The sequence below is a fragment of the Herpailurus yagouaroundi genome, unplaced genomic scaffold (assembly GCF_014898765.1).
Source record: "Herpailurus yagouaroundi ecotype Mexico unplaced genomic scaffold, PumYag 140, whole genome shotgun sequence".
Taxonomy (NCBI): domain Eukaryota; kingdom Metazoa; phylum Chordata; class Mammalia; order Carnivora; family Felidae; genus Herpailurus; species Herpailurus yagouaroundi.
In genome coordinates, this window is record NW_024412395.1 from 88,146,355 (window position 1) to 88,161,932 (window position 15,578).

The 15,578-nt window shown below is 37.5% G+C and overlaps 1 protein-coding gene across 1 annotated transcript in view; it reads right to left on the minus strand.

Annotated features, from left to right (window-relative positions):
• The window catches only part of ACADL (acyl-CoA dehydrogenase long chain), a 46,541-nt gene that overhangs the window by 17,341 nt on the left and 13,622 nt on the right, over positions 1-15,578 (minus strand). Inside the window, 4 exon segments of the mRNA XM_040476125.1 lie at positions 4,633-4,746; positions 5,854-5,955; positions 7,001-7,165; positions 11,697-11,763. Of these exon segments, the coding sequence (XP_040332059.1) occupies positions 4,633-4,746; positions 5,854-5,955; positions 7,001-7,165; positions 11,697-11,763 (448 nt within the window).

The following is a 15,578-nucleotide window of genomic DNA, read 5'->3' on the forward strand; positions in this document are numbered from 1 at the left end:
TAAAGACAGGGGCGCCTGGGTGGCGCAGTCGGTTAAGCGTCCGACTTCAGCCAGGTCACGATCTCGCGGTCCGGGAGTTTGAGCCCCGCGTCGGGCTCTGGGCTGATGGCTCAGAGCCTGGAGCCTGTTTCCGATTCTGTGTCTCCCTCTCTCTCTGCCCCTCCACCGTTCATGCTCTGTCTCTCTCTGTCCCAAAAATAAATAAACGTTGAAAAAAAAAAATTAAAAAAAAAAAAAAAAAAAAAGAATCTACCATTCCAGATGCCATGAAAAACATTCATGAGGCATAGGAAGAGACTGAAATACTAACATTAACAGGAGTTTTAGAAGTTGATTCCAACCTTCCTGGATGACTTTGAGGGATTCAAGACTTCAGTGGAGAAAGTAACTGTGGGATGTTGTGGGAATAGTGAGAGAATTAGAATTGGGAGCCCGCGGGTGCCTGGGTGGCTCAGTCAGTTGAGTGTCCAACTCTTGATCTTGGCTCAGGTCATGATCTCACAGTTCATGGGACTGAACCCCACATTGGGCTCTGCATTGACAGCTTGGGATTCTCTCTCCTTCTCTCTCTCTGCCCCTCCCCTGCTTGTGCACACACCTCTCTCTCTCTCTCAAAAGAAATAAGCTTAAAAAAAAAAAAGAAGTGGAGCCTGGAGATACGACTGAATTGCCTCAATCTTATAATAAAACTTTAATTGATGAGGAGTTGCTTCTTATGGATGCATAAAAAAAATTGGTTTTCTTGAAATGGAACTACTCCTGGCGAAAATGCTGCAAAGATTGTGGAAAAGAAGACAAAAGATATAGAATATTACATAAATTTAGTTGATAAATTTAGTTGATAAAGCATCAGGTTTGAGAGGATTGATTTCAATTCTGAAAGAAGTTCTACTGTGTATAAAATGCTATCAAACAGCACTGCATGCTACAGAGAAATTGTTTGTTGAAGGAAGAGTCAGTTGATGTCGCAAGTTTTGTTGTTGTCTTTTAAAAAAGGCACAGCCACCCAGCCTTCAGCAACCACCACCCTGATCAGTCAGCATCCATCAACATGAAGGCAAGACCCTCCATCAGCAAAAGATTACCACTCACTGAAAGCTAGATGATGGCTAGCACTTTTTAGCAATAAAGTATTTTTTAATAAAGGTATGGACGCCATTTAGACATAATGCTATTGCACACTTAATAGACTACAGTATAGTGTAAACACAACTTTTATATGCACTAGGAAAACAAAAATTTCATTATAATCGCTTTATTGTGATATTCTGGAACAGAACCTGCAATACCTCCGAGGTATGCCTATAACGCACTTTGGGTAAAGTTCCGAAAGTCACAGAGTAATACCACTTCATATTGCTAGCAGCTTATAGTGTGTATTTTCAGAATCACACCTATCAAATTACATTTCAGCATCTAACCTTTAGAAGGCAGTCAATACATATTTGCTCAGTGAAACAAAATGGAATAAGTTATGTATATCACTATTTCTCAAAGGGAGACTATTGGCATTTTGAGTGAGACATTTAGTTGCTATAGGAAAATATCTCTGAATTACAGGACATTTAACCATACTGGCCTCCAGAGCACTAAATACCAAACACACCCCCAGTTGCTGTGTACCCCACCTCCTGAGGGGTTCTAAATGCCTGAGGGGAAGAGGGCAATCACCGAGAATCACTCATAGGTATAAATTAATGATATGCAAATTAAAAGGAATTTACAGTATAAAATCCTCACTCTGTTTTTGTATAAAGTCAATTCTTCTCACTACTTTTTAAATGCTTATTTATTTGTTTTGAGAGACAGAGAACACGAGTGGGGGAGAGGCAGAGAGAGAGAGGGAGAGAGAGAATCTCAGGCAGGCTCTGCACTGAAGTGTGGAGCCTGACCCAGGGCTCGAACTCCTGAACTGCAAGATCATGACCTCAGCCCAAATCAAGTATTAGATGCTTAACTGACTGAGCCACCCAGGCACCTCTAAAATCCTTACTCTTTTTAAAAATTTTTTTATTATTTTTTCCTTTAAGTTTATTTATTTATTTTGAGAGAGACGGAGCACAAGCTGAGGAGGGGCAGAGAGAAAAAGAGAATCCCCAGAAGACTCCGCAGGGTCAGTGCAGAGCCCGATGTGGGGCTTGAACTCACAAAACTGTGTGACCGTGACCTGAGCCGAAGTCAGATTCTCAACCGACTGAGCTACCCAGGCAACCCTAAAATCCTTACTCTTAAGGAAATCACAATTTAGGAAAGTCAAGTCATACTACTTTTTAAAAATGTTTTCTAAAGTGTGTGCCTCATGTTTACAGATTCAGAACAACTATTTTTGGATCTGTTATGCCAATAAGAAAGTTAGGATCTAAAGAAGCTTTTTTCAGAATGGAAAAAAGTTACGTTGATGAACAACAGAGTAGGTTCCCTTTATTGGAACAAAATAGAAGACGACATTATGTAAGGTAAAAATAGCAAACTGTAATGAGTGCTAAATTTGCCAGGCAATATTCTGACCACTTTGTGTATATTATCTCAGCTAATCCTCACAGGAATTCTATAAGGTAGCTACGGATATCATTCACATCTTGCAAATAAGAAAATGCTTCCTAGAGAGATCATACAACCTGACTAGACCACGGAGATCCAAGTAGCTGAGCTAGGACTTAAAAATGACTGAAGTTAATTCCATAAAGCTGGTCCTCAAAGGCTACCAAAGTGTTTCATCTCCGCCTTGCCCTTCACAAAGCCCTTCATAAGCCATTCCACTTGAAACTGTTTAGGTAGATTTCCAACTCCAGGTTTTTTGCTGGCAAAATGTTGAAGCAACTTTATGGCTAAATTGTTTATAAACTTTTCTTTCATTTAAGAAGAAACTAGAGTCTTATATTTGATTGGCATGGTTAGTGATTATGGCCACCTTATGCTGAGTTTTTTGGCAAAAACCTTAAACTTCCTTGCAAAACCTTAAACAATCATCCACCTTCTCTGTGTTTGATCATCAACAGCTAAATCCTTCTAGTAAATCTAAAACACAAAAAAGCAGAAGGTACCACTATACACCCATAATCATTAACCTCATCTGAGTCCTCAATACTGCTCACTACTGCTCACAGCCTTATTATATTTCTCTAGTTAGTTCAGTCTCTTACTTTGAAAGGGTATCTCAAATATTCCTCTCTCTCCATGGACACCTGCATGCCCCCTTCACTCACCTCTTTTTCAAGAGCTGAGTTTCCCTATGTTATTTAAGGAAAATGGAAGTCTTCATAAAGAGCTTTTGCAATTTTCTACCAACAGAGCTAAGTGTCTGACTGAACCCATACCCATTCTTTCCTCTTTTCTTCCCGTCACAACGGAGGAAACACCTCTGCGGTGGAGGTGGGAAGGACTACCTTTCCATATGCTTTCGCACCCACACCCTGATTCTTTCTCAAATATCATAGCAGTTTTCTTCATATCTACAATCTTTCTTTCTTTACTAAATCCTTTCTCTAGGTATTAAAACATGCTCCCAGGGGCACCTGGGTGGCTCAGTTGGTTAAGAGTCAGCTCCTAACCAACTTCACCTCAGGTCATGATTTGAGGTTTGTGAGTTCAAGCCCCATGACGGGCTCTGTGCTGACAGCTCAGAGCCTGAAGCCTGCTTCAGCTTCTATGTCCCTCTCTCTCTCTCCCCCTCCCCTGCTTGCTCTCTCTCTACCCCTCTCCTGCTTGCTCTCTCTCTGTCACTTAAAAATAAATAAACAGGGGCGCCTGGGTGGCGCAGTCGGTTAAGCGTCCGACTTCAGCCAGGTCACGATCTCGCGGCCCGTGGGTTCGAGCCCAGCATCAGGCTATGGGCTGATGGCTCAGAGCCTGGAGCCTGTTTCCGATTCTGTGTCTCCCTCTCTCTCTGCCCCTCCCCCGTTCATGCTCTGTCTCTCTCTGTCCCAAAAATAAATAAACGTTGAAAAAAAAAAATTTAAAAATAAATAAATAAATAAATAAATAAACATTAAAAAATTAAAAAAAAAGTGCTTCCAGCATTCTTATCCTAATAATAACAAAAAAAAAACCTTAAATCTTACAAGTATGTCACTTGACCCCAAGATTCTACCTGTCACCCGCCATCGTCTTCTTACTCCCTAGTAACCTACCTACCATTCACAGCCAAACTGAGGAAAGAGCTGTGTGCCATCAGTATCTTTACTTCCTCATTTCTATTTACCCCTTTACTTACTCTGGCCTGGTGCAACCACACTCTAGTCCGTTATCAGCTCCCTATTGCGATGTCCAATGGGCACTCTTGATTCTCATCTTGTTTTCCCTTTAAGCAACCTGTGGCCCTACTCCTGCCTACTTGAAATCTCCCCTGTTCTCTTGGCTTCTGTGACTCTACTTGCTTGATTTGCTTTTTTCTTTCTAGTCCTTCATTCTGTGTTGTCTTTGCTGGTTTCTCCCTACTAGTCCACCTTTAAATACTAAATTTTTCTCAGGACTCTGTCCTAGGACCTCTTATCTTACTCTCTACTCTTTATCCCTCAATGGTCTCATCCACCTCAATGGATTCTAATACCACCTCTATGAGAGTTATTCCATATTTGTGTTTAGATGAGGAAACTGATGTCGCTCAGTACTAAATCATGACAATAAGCTTACCTGTAGATGTGCAACTGTTTTCCCAAAAGCTTTTCTTTGTCTAACGTAATTCCTGGTTTCTTCGAACATGAATTCACTGGCTGAAAGTCCCATTTCAGCAATCATTAGCCTTTCCTATAACCCAAAATTAGGTCTTAAGCATCATTCTAATTCCACAAGATTTTGATGATAATATAAATTCAATAAATAATCGTTATAAAACTCTTAAAAGTTAATTTATTTCTTAATTCTATAAGAAAATGCTCCCATAGATTTATAAGAATATTGGACATAGCCATAGTAATTCTTTAAAACAAATCCTTTATTTTTATAAATGTCTGTCTTTACTACATATACATATATACATACTTTATTTAATTCCTTCATCAGTCATCTATGAGAAAAGAAATATGACATTGTTGACTTTTATTTATTGATCTCTGCACACTGCATATTCTAATAGGTCTATGGAAATCAACCTTTTAAAGCGGATAGGTTAAATTTTGCCTACTAGTATCCACGGTCAGTTTAAATCCATCTTGCTGGTGATTTTTATATTCTATTCTATTTCCATGGCAGTATTCCTAACCTTGTCCCCAATTTAGCCCAGGCTGTGGCAATCACTAGACAAATGCACCTATGTTTCTATGCTGGCATGTGAGGTTCAACAATCACATAGGCACCACACTCCAAAAACACAGATGTGAGAGCTAACTATGATGGACTAAAACTTTCCGGTATGATGATTCCTTGGTATCATAAAAAAAAAAAAAAAAAATCTGCTAAATATTTTGGCTGGTATTTCCTTACAAGGAGATAAGAATTCTTGACTTGTAGTTAAGAAGCTAAAATCATTGTAAGAAGGTATCACAGAACTAAAATACCTAATTTTCCTAGTCATTTATAAGCTTTGATTGGATATCCTTGAGTTCAGTTATTTACTTATCTAGGCTACAAAACTCAGGTTTTTTGTTGGTTGGTTGGTTGGTTGATGTAGTCTCCACACCCCACAACGTGGGGCCTGAACTCATGACCCTGAGATCAAGATCTGAGCTGAGATTAAGAGTCAGATGCTTCACTGACTGAGCCATCCGTGCACCCCAAGAAGTCAGGGTTTTTTTCAACTTTAACTTTACTCAAATGATTGGCTATGTCACAAGTTTTATATGCATGAATTTACATAGTTCTATTTCATACCACTTTATTAACTAATCAAAAGATGGAATATTTAATAATTCTGACCTGTGGAAGTTCTTGCATGAGGTGATAGAAGCCTTTATTCTCTTCTCCAAGTAGGGCACTAGCTGGTAACCGTACATCCTCAAAGAATAATTCTGCAGTATCCTAAGGGATCACACAATTAAGTACAGAATGATCTCACTTAAATCTCACAACACTCTAATGAGGTGACTATTATTTCCATTTAAGAAGACAAAAACAAGAACAAAAGAAACTGGAAGCCAAGTTGGAGTAGTTAATGAATACATCTAGTAGGTAATAAACCACGGATTCAAACCCAGATCCATTTGATTCTAAAAATTTGTGGCTTTCCCACTGCAATACACTGTCATTTTTCTTTTTGGCAATGAAAAAAAGCTACCAAATAATTACCAAATAATAGAAAAATATTTTCTGCTTTTATTCCATAATTTTCTTCAATCAATTTAGTAGAAGGTCTATTAACATATAATTTTGCCATTTCTGAAGCAGATATTCAAAATATGCTGATTCACTTCCACTGCTGAACAACAGAGATAATTTAGATAAATGGAATAAGTCTCTCTTACCATTTCTTTTCTTTCTTTTCTTTTTTTTTTTTTAACATTTGTTTGTTTGTAGAGAGCAAGCACGAGTGGGGGAGGGATAGAGAGAGAGTGGGAGAGAAAGAATCCCAACCAGGCTCTGTGCTGACAGCACAGAGCCTGATGCAGGGCTCAAATTCACAAACTGTGAGATCATAACCTGAGTTGAAATCAAGAGTCAGAGGGGCGCCTGGGTGGCGCAGTCGGTTGAGCGTCCGACTTCAGCCAGGTCACGATCTCGCGGTCCGTGAGTTCGAGCCCCGCGTCAGGCTCTGGGCTGATGGCTCAGAGCCTGGAGCCTGTTTCCGATTCTGTGTCTCCCTCTCTCTCTGCCCCTCCCCCGTTCATGCTCTGTCTCTCTCTGTCCCAAAAATAAATAAATAAACGTTGAAAAAAAAATTAAAAAAAAAAAAACAAAAAGTCAGAAACTTAATCAACTGAGCCTCCCAGCACCCCTCTCTTTCCATTTCTGAAAAGCATATTTTAGGAATCTGGCATAGGAAGGTATGATTTGCTACATGTAGTTCTATAAAGTATATTTGAGTACACGCAATTATTTATAATTAATAATTCATATTGTGACTTACCTGGGCTTTTAGTCCCATTTTATGTAGCTTTCGTCCCTTGATAAATCCTTTCATTCCATTTTCCACCAGAAAAAGGCTAATGCCATGAGCAGGAGAGTGAGCTTCATGATTTGTGATTGCCACTATGATCACAATGTCACTTAGCTGCCCATTACTGATGAATACCTGCAAACCCCAAATTTACTGTGACACTTCACAATAAACCAGGTCGATGTTTAAGTCATGATGGGAGGAAAGTATATTCAAGAAGACTAAACCAGACAAGACATGCTTTATGCCTCTCTTTGTACTCTACCCAAATATCTTCAGTGTTGATTATTCATATATGAGGTTATTAAAAAGTACAGGGAAAACAACCCATTGCTTCAAAGAATGAAGTCAGTACATTTTCATTCCATAATTAATACTGTAAATAATGAACAGAGCTTATTATGTCTTTTCTAAATTAAAGCAAAATACTCTATGATAACTATATGATAAACTATATTTTAGAAAGAAACTGCAAATGAGAAAAAGGAATCTGTTCTAAATGGCAACATTAAAGTATTTGTACTCTCACAACAGTTTTTGAAAAGGCATGGATTTGATTTTGATGATGGATGGCCTACTTCTTTCCAAATGGCCTCAATAAGGAGATAATGATTAAAGAGGGATAAAACAACATACTAAATAAGAGACATGAGATTACCAGATGATATTTATTTATCAAACAAATATACCCAGCACAAATTATTAACTTATTCTGTGCCTTTCTTGGGTCACCTCAAGCACTTCCATGGCTTTAATTACCATCTATCTGCTAATGACTCCAAATCTTTAAGTGAAATTTCTTGCTAAGTTTCAGACCTGTATACCTACCTGCCTCTGGAGAGTCCGCCTGATGACTCATGGGCAGAACATATCTTTTCCTACCCTTAACTCTTAACTAATCTTGAATATAAATCTATTTTTCCTATCTCAGTGAATGGTGCCAAAAAAAAAATCATGTTATCATCTTGCTTCATATTCAATTTGACTTCTAATTCTCTCTAATCCATTTCAATACTTTATGAATCCACTCACTTCCTTTCTCTTCTATTGCCATTACCTTATTTCGGGGCCTCATCATTTCTTAAGTTCCTACAACTGATGTCCCTGCACCTCTATTATTCATCATGATCTCAGAGACCTTTTTTACAATGCAATCTAATCATATCATTTTCATATTTTGAAATCTCTGAATAGCTCGTAATAGGCCTCAGGATAAACTGTAAACCTTTAGAAGGACATATAAAACTCATCAAAAACTGGCACTAGCTTATCAGTCCAACCTTATCTTTTATCTCATTTTTCTCATTCCCTGTCCTCAGGTCAACTCCACTGAACTATTTGCTATCCTTTGTATTCTAAGGTCTTCTTTACCTATGTGTCTTCAGAAATCTTGTTTCCTCCACTGGGTGGCTGTTTCCCAATGCTGCTAGGATACATCCTACCATTCTGGACTAAAGTCTTCCCAAATTCTCCAGGCCAGGTTAAGAGCTCCTGTAAGCACTCTGAATTCACCATCATCTTAGCATTTATCAAACTGTATTCAAATGATCTATTCTTGTCTCTATCCCTTTGAAATAGTAGGAGTATAAAATGGTATCAGTTACTTCTATCACCTAACATCTATGCCCTTTATAAGATTTATGTTCTCAAATCCACAGTGCTGTACATAAAAATAATGGGAAATAAGCCAATGATGTTAGTGTTGTCTACATGATAGCAAGTGAAGGCCGTGGTGGTGGCCTGGTTATAAGTGACACAACAATCAGAGACCTTCAACATTTCTCTCTACAAGGAACTCCTCAAGGGCAGGGACTATCATCAGTGCTTAGAGTAGTGTTTGGCATATAGAAGGCTTTCAAGGATGTTTGCTGAATAAATGAGAAAAATGTGTTCCTAGAAAAAAAAATTATACATCATGGCCAATGTATTTTTTCTACAATATTGCTCCATTATACCACTTGCTCAAAAACCTTTCAAGTCTCCCAATTTCATATTTTTCTAAGAGAATAATGACCATCTGTGTAGGTGCACAGTTGAATTGCTGAAATAGTGCTTTTCTGTTCTGAATCGCATGTCCAGGGATTAGTGTCTATAAGCTCTAAATCCACGGCCTCAGACATATATTAACAGACGTTATTATAGATAAAAGACAAACAATGGAATGAAAGGAAGGGAGGAGCTGTTTATATGAAAAAAATTGTTCACTTTAACACTCTGACTTCAATTTGGAAAAAGTGAATAGAATTCTTCAACAGTTTTTCTTAGACACAATTATGGAAGAAGGTTAATCGATTCTGAACCATTTCTGCAAGAGTCCAACAGAAGGCGAGTATTTCCAGCATGACTGCTTTCCTTTAAGAAAATTCTCTTTGTAAAAGGACTGTCTCAATTTCGTTCTTAATTATGACAGTCAAAACTCTTAATAGGGCTGGGATTATCCCTACTGAGGGCCATCATTTTTTTGGGTATTGAATGTTTATAAGTTCATTGTAGACGTTATATATAGTATATTGTTATAAAGAGAAAAGAAAAAAAATCCTCAAGTCCGTCATGTAGATATCATTATGAATTTACTTTCTGTTTTTTTTTCCTTTTAACATAGTTGAAATGTATGTGCATTTTGTTACTTAGCTGAAATCTAGGTGTATAGAAGTTAATATGATCTCTTCACTTAATTATTTTCCTAAGCCATTAAAAACTTTGTGTCGACACTTTGATGGGCACATCTTAGGGTCATTTTTTTAAAGTTTATTTATTTGTGGGTGGGGGGGGAGGGAACGGCAGAGAGAGGGAAGAGAAAGAATCCCAAGACACAGGGATTGGTCTCTCGAACCGTGAGATCACGACCTGAGCCGAAATCAAGAGTTGATCCTTAACCTACTGAGCCACAAGGCACCCCTTAGGTCATCTTATTGAGGTACTATATTCACTTACTTATTCCTTTACTTTTGATTCCTTTCAATTTTTTGTTATTTCTAATAGAGGTTTGGACATAGTCAGTGGAGTTTTCTTGGGTGGTTCCCACAGAAGAACTGCTAACAAAGCTGGAGTCATAAGAGAATGTGTTTCCCATTTGATCAAATATCTTAGTCTTCTGTGGCCCTCTGTGTGCAGAGTTAAGTGATTATTATACTGGAATCATCTTTATTATAATCTTTATTATACATGTTTACTATAATCCTTAAGACAAATAGTTTAGACTAAAATTTCTAACAGTTGTGGGGAATAAGCTTAGGAATTCCCTGAGGTTGCACTGATGGCTTAACAAGGCATAAGGAATTAGAAACCCACAGAATGAACACACCCAAGTTTGGCTAAATAAGATTAGGTAAACAAAATTAGGTAAATAGGTTGCAAAGGCCCTCAGTATAGGAGAAAGGTATAGGAATAGGAAATCTCAGGATGTTTTCATCATCCAAAATGAGGTAAACAAGACTAGGTATTCAGGGTGAAAATGCCCCCCCCCCAAGTTAGTACAGTAACAGAAAGCTGCTTTCACAGGAAGGAAGGACAAAAACAGGAAAACAGGACTTTGGACCACAGGAGGATGAAGTTGCCCAGAGCTGGATCTAATTAGCAAAAGAAAGATGCCTTGCTGACCCTGAGGTAGCATGCTCTGTCCTTCTTGTCCCCTAGGCCAGTTTAGGTAAACAGAGGTGGTGCCTCATGTCTGCTGTAAACAACTTTCCACCCAGCTCCAGGTTTAGTGTTGACTCAAACCCTAACACTGAATATCTTCAAAACGCCTTTCCCTCATGCCCATGAGTTCATGTTCATGATTTCATTGTCTCTTTGTGTAAGTCCATCACGCTTGTAAGCCTTCTGATCCTAATAAAAATGGAGCAAGCACCCTTATTCGGCACTCTCGTCTCCTCCCTGACATTAGCCTCTCTCACATTTCAATCCTGCATCTGCTCTCTTGCTGGACAAGAGAGAACGCCAGACCTAGAGTCTATGACAAAAACTATGTTTGGGAAAATACTAGTGACTCAATCTATAAAGATAATTTCCTAGGGCATAAGACATACTATACCAAACTTTTAGAGGTTTATAATGCACATTAGCATGTCAAAGAGTGAGAAGTTGCACACATTTTCTAAATTTATTTGACACCACAAATACTGGTTTTTTGTATAACAATTATGAAACTAGATTATGAAATGGTCTTTAGACCTGGGCTGCTCAAAATGTGTTCTTCAGACCCATTCCAGTCCACAAACTGCTATTAGTCCTTGACAACGTAAGTACAGAAATCAAGGCTGTTTACAAAATTGAGAGCAATTTGACAGTAGCACAACATTCAAACTTGTGATTTTGTAAATGCAAAGGTATTAGTCTAAAACTAATTAGAAGTTTTAAAAAAATTCAAAGAAAACAAACATAAATTAGTTCTTCAACAGAACTAATTGAAAGGGCCGTTTGGACAGTAAAACATTTGCCATAATAGTGAGGGGAGCATGTAAAATGGAACATACAAGAAGAACAGATCTCATGTAATATAAATGCTGCAAAGTTCACATTGTCCCCCAAACAAAACAACTTAAGTAAATTCAATTCTTACATGAGTCCATAGAATGAGACAATCAATAATGAGCAGTCTTTGAGACACTGTTACTTGTGGCATGGACTCTGGAGAGAAGGGCTATGGGAGCCCCTCTTTACATACCTTGCTTCCATTGAGAATCCAGTCACTCCCATCCCTTTTGGCATTTGTTCTTATTCCTTACAAATCACTATAATTTTTTAAATAATGAAGGAAAATTCATTAGTTGGTAAAAACTGAGTTATTCAAGTATTGTTGTATAAGTATGCATATAATGTGCTAATTCAAACTGTTCATACTATGAAAAGAATTGACTTCTAACTAACATTAAGCATGTTCACACAAATGCACTGAAAAACCACATCTGATGTATTATATTCTAAACCGCTTACACAAATGAATATATGGTTAAGATTACATAAAGTAGCCAGATTTTATAAAGCATAAAAACTCCCAAGTAGATCCCCAAATTGGACTCAGATAGCATCTCAAAGCCCACTATATTTGAAATTATTTGCCACCATATATTTGCCTCCCTCTATTCACCTTGATTCCTTCCCTTATCTCTATTGATCAAAAGTTAGCTATTTAAAAGACTTACGTCTCAAATGCTTCCCTTAACAAGACTGCTCTAAAAGTGGAATAGATTATTTTTTCTAAGTATAAGATAAACAAATATCCATAGTTAAAATACAAAAGAGAGACAATATTTCTGACAAAGAAAAAATACTAAAAAAAAACTTACTTCCTAGAATAAACATTTCTAAAATACATCGTTCCAGAATTTTTCAGTGAAAATAGATACACACATATACGTATTTTTATAAAACCAGAGCCATACATATGATTTTGACCTCTTAATAATATCTAATGCTTTTCTATAATTTCATTTCTATCAATGGCATAGAATTACATTGTATAGCTTTATCATTTTTTAAAAACAATCTATTATTGAATACTTAGTTTTCAATTTTCATAAATATCCTACAATGAATACCATCAGGTATAAATAGTCTACATCACTTTTTCTGATTCTTCTTCTTGAATATGGTCTTTATATTGTAAGTCAGTATGAAATATTAGTTCTTAAAATCAATACATGGCTTATTGAAATACTTGTTCTATACAGGGACATATCAAAAGTAACAAAGGTAATGACACAGCTCAGTTTGTGGATTAAAAAAAGCTCTTGAATGGTAAACATGGAATATTAAAAATATACTACTAAAATATATACTACTTATAGTATTGCCAAGAATTCAGACCCTTGCAATAATCGTATTAAGTAAGTATCACTGATATAGACATTGAGGTTCAGAGATTTCACCCACAATCACACAGCTGGTGTCAGAATACTCTGGATCCAATGTCATCATAGGTTAGCTCTATGAGTTTGGTTAAAATACTTCATTTCTCATGTTCTGTTCTCCTTTACATAGGAATCACAGTATATCTTCATATAGATTATTGTGATAGTCCAAACAGAAAATCAACATGAAAGATACAAAATGTTAAGGTATCATACAAATACACACAATTACACATTAGGGAGTCTCCTATGTACGTGGAAAGGAAAAGAGGCAGGGATAGTCTGAATCTTTTCTAGCAAACTCCACCCTTTTTGGTGAAGGCCAAATGAAAGCAAGAATGTAAGAGTGGCCAAGTTGTTCCTAAAATCCGGCACAACAAACCATCTCCCATCTTTATTCCTTCTCTCCCACATGCTTTTTCTTTCTTTCTTTTGGAAACACTCTTCTGCATCTGCCGTTTTCCTTCACTCCTGCACTCACTCATATGGCCCCTTTGCTCGTCTCTAAATACCTGACCAATTTGCCACCTTTCCATCACTTATACCAGCCTTCCAAACCATCTGCCTCTTTTCTCCATTCTCCTTCTCAGTTTCCATCTTAAGCATATTCACCTAACCCCAGATGAGGACGGAGAATTTAAATAAGCAAAAATCAATCAGCCTTTGTTTGCTTGTGTAAGTTGGGGACAAGTTAGGATCTTTGATTTATATTGCCTCTAAGTGAGAACTAGCATTCAGTGGGTTGGAACAGGAACATACTGTTCCAGAGCTAGCATGATGTAATCCAAATTTTGGTCAGTCAGTCACTTATCTTAGAAAAATTATCTAACTTAAAAGCAAAGGAAGATTAAATTTTTATTTCTTTTAGATCACATTTTTAGGCAAAAGAAGCAAACAAAAACCTTTTACCTTTGGAAAAACTAAGAATCAGGATTGGCCTGTAATTATAGGTTTATATTTGGGAAGGAGAAATACAATTTAAGCATGTTGCCAAGTCACACTATGGAGTGCTAAGCCATTTAAAAATAAACAGCAGTGTCAGAAAAGCAGTGTAAAACATGAGGGCCTGATCTTTGCAGAAACAAGCCTTGGGTTTTCAATTACTGCTTCTGCCACACCTTTAGGTTGTTGCTCTGCACTGCCTGTTTCCCATTGGCCTAGAAGTTGCTGTTCCCTTCAACATAAACCCTTCCCCTTACTGTGCTGGCCTGTCACAGCACAGTACTGTCTCTCTTTACACTCTCTTTCACCACAAACTCTGAAAGATTACTCTGTGTTCTCTACATCTGATTTCTCAATACCCAACTCTCTTCCCAAGTAGCCTCTCCTCTCTACTGAAATGGCAATCAAAAGATCACCACCAGTGGCCTGCCATGACCTTTTCTCAACCCTCAACATTTTTGTGGCCTCGACATTATTAACTTCTCATTCCTGTCCTATCACCTTTTCAAAGTCACTTCACCTCATGCTCACGACAGAGCACTGGTGTAGATCTCCTTCAGACTCCATCGTTTTGTCTCTGTGGCTGCCTTTTGTACAGTTCCAAAGGAAGCATAATGCCCAAGGTTTCCTGTCTGCTCTCCTTGTCATCCTTGAGGATCAGGTCCCATTATGTGGAAGCTCCTCCCCTCCATTCCTGCAGTTGGTTCTTTCTCATTTGTCACATCTCACTTTATTATTTTTTTAATGTAGTAATATAGGTGTTTATTTTATTTATTAAGTTTTTAATTTTAATTCTAGTAAACAGATAGTGTTATATTAATTTCAGGTATACAATATAGTGATTCAATAATTTTATGTATTATTCAGTGTTCATCATGATAGGTGCACTACTTACTCCCCGTTGCCTATCTCACCCATCCCCCTCACCTCCCTCTGGTGAGTCATCAGTTGGTTCTCTATAGTTAAGAGTTTTTTCTCAGTTTGTCTCTCTCTGTCTTTCTTTTTTCCCTTTGCTCATTTGTTTTGTTTCTTAAATGTCACATATGAGTGAAATCATACAGTATTTGTCTTTGACTTATTTCACTTAGCATTATACTCTCTAGCTCTGTTCATATTGTTGCAAAGGGCAAGATTTCATTCTTTTTTACGGCTAAGAAATGTTCGAAAGTACATAAATATATACCACCTCTTTATCCATTCATCTATCAATGGACACTTGGGCTGCTTCCATAATGTGGCTATTGTAAATAATGCTGCAATAAACAGAGGGAGATATATTCCTTTGAGTTAGCATTTTTGTAATTTTTGGGTAATTGCCTACTAGTGCAATTACTGGATTGTAGGATAGTCCTATTTTTAATTTTTTGAGGAACCTCCATACTGTTTTCCACAGTGGCTACACCAGTTTGCATTCCCACCGAGAATGCACGAAGGTTCCTTTTTCTCATCGTCACCTACACTTGTGGTTTCTTATGTTTTTTGACCTAGCCATTCTGACAGGTGTGAGGTGATATCTCATTGTAGTTTTGATTTACATTTCTGTGATGATGAATGATGTTGAGCATCCTTTCATGTGTCTGTTGGTCATCTGTATGTCTTTGGATAAATATCTGTTCATGTCTTCTGCCCATTTTCAAATTGGATTGTTTGGTCTTAGGGTGTTGAGTTGTAGAAGTTCTTTACGTATTTTGGATACTAATCTTTTATTGGATATGTCATTTGCAAATATCTTCTCCCATTCAGTGAGTTGTCTT